Genomic DNA, 1,943 nt, shown 5'->3' with positions numbered 1-1,943 from the left:
GCTTTTTCACTTTATTTCACCGCGCGGATTCCGTTGGAAACAAGACACAGGTCGATGCTGGATTTGCAGAGAGACTGAGATTAAAAAGTAATGCTGTGCCGTCTATATTGGATCCAAAAGGAATGGCGCAGCACACTTATGTGAGTAAAAAATATTTGCACTATGTGTCACTATTGCTTTGTTAGAAATCACTTGATATGTCCTGATTATGTGTACGTGTCTAACCAAAGTCACAGAAGGCTCCAACTATGAAGGACGTAGCTTGTCAAACAGGCACACAGAAAGGTTTACTATGCAAAACTGTTATCCAATCATAGCAGTGGGCGTTTACTTCCAAGTCTTCAATGCGGCATGCCCATAAAAACCAGCGTTTCTCGAGCCGGCCTCAAAACCAGGGTAGAAAATAGCCTATTACTTATTGATTTTGATGTTTTTGAATGTAAAAACCACGCGAACGTCATAAGTGGACCTCAGACAACAGTATAAAATAATTTTTAAAAAGCCAGTTCATGACCCCTTTAAAGACATTTGGGATGACATGAATACACCAACATTTTTAAACATCAATGTTAGTATGTTTATGTGTTTTTAGACATTTGTCCATTCCCTTTGATTTTGTTCAGCAACTGTACTAACCAATGCGAACGTCCTTCTTCCAAATTGCCATAACATCAGGCCATCTCCGACGGGTCCTGAGGGTTTCTCTGAAAAACATGCCAGGAAAACAAGTGTGAGTCAACTACGTTTCCACTGAACACCATGTAATCTTCCTCATAGAAACGACTAGATTTCATTTAGCTGAATGGAAGATTGTATTAATAGTGATTTTTTACAAAGAGGCAGATAAACAGTGACATCCCAACAAAACACTTTCCTATAAAGCCATAATGTAATTCATAAAGGCTTGTTTACTTGCACTGGGAAGTATATCAGCTGATCAGCTAGAGTCAGACACTACAGTGTAATTGTCTTTTAAAGTAACATGCGGTTCTCGCTGTTTTTAATGTCTGACGCACACCGTGTCTCTTCCCCCACACTGTCCTAATGAGACCCCAGCGGAGCTGCAGCCAGGAAACCCGTCAGGTCTCTGGGAACACACTCGCTCCGCGGGGAAGACTGCAGTAAACACAGGTGACCCCGCTGCAGTGTCCTGCCATATGCTGGCTTTGCATGACAAAACCATTTGTGGCGAATATAGAAAAGGCATCTCTAGGTGGCACATTATTCTGAATGTAGCAGTGAAAGGGTTGTAAGCTTCCCTGTTTTAGTGTGTGGGAAGGTTTGTTGAAAATAAACGTGACTTGGAAGACCCCAGCACACACTTTGGATGGCTTTCTTTTTTAATATCACAAATATATATTATAGGTATATTAGGTATTTTCATTTTAGGTATTCACATTTTAAGTACAGTAATCTAATCAGACTACTTTTTGATTACTTTTAGATTACTTTTGACAGATAATCTTGTACTGTATTGATATAAAAATACAAAGAGTAAGAAAATATATTCCATTTGTTGTAATTAACATTAAACTGCATTATGTCAAGGATTCCCAAACTGGGGTTCGTGAGTTTAATGATAAGTTAATAATTATTTAAATTATAAAAATGTAAAATTAAAATAAATCATTTTAAAATAACATCAATCAAAATAAAACACTTACTAAAAAATCTATATTTTATCTGTCCTACATGTCATGTGACTATTAACCAACGTCAGAGAACCGTGAACATGCAAATGTCATACAAAATTATTAAAATATTTATGTTAAAATCTCAGGGGTAAATATATTAGCCTAGATGAAAGAGGTTCAGATGACGAAAAAGAAATAATGTGAATTTGTGAATTTTAAAGGGGTCATATGATGCTTTTTTAAAGATCATTATTTTGTGTATTTGGTGTAACAGAATATGTTGACATGCTTTAATGTTCAAAAAACACA

At 36.4% G+C, this 1,943-nt stretch overlaps 1 protein-coding gene across 2 annotated transcripts in view; it reads right to left on the bottom strand.

The window, feature by feature from the left end:
- The window catches only part of LOC107662444 (probable phospholipid-transporting ATPase IM), a 42,421-nt gene that overhangs the window by 35,537 nt on the left and 4,941 nt on the right, over positions 1-1,943 (bottom strand). For both annotated transcript variants that reach the window (XM_016452468.1, XM_016452469.1), the window contains exon 2: positions 637-704. In XM_016452468.1, coding sequence (XP_016307954.1) covers positions 637-704 — 68 coding nt within the window. The remainder of the gene's footprint in view (positions 1-636; positions 705-1,943) is intronic.

The sequence above is a fragment of the Sinocyclocheilus anshuiensis genome, unplaced genomic scaffold, assembly GCF_001515605.1.
Source record: "Sinocyclocheilus anshuiensis isolate Anshui unplaced genomic scaffold, SAMN03320099.WGS_v1.1 scaffold807, whole genome shotgun sequence".
NCBI classification, from domain to species: Eukaryota; Metazoa; Chordata; class Actinopteri; order Cypriniformes; family Cyprinidae; genus Sinocyclocheilus; species Sinocyclocheilus anshuiensis.
This window is presented reverse-complemented; position numbering and strand designations above follow the sequence as displayed.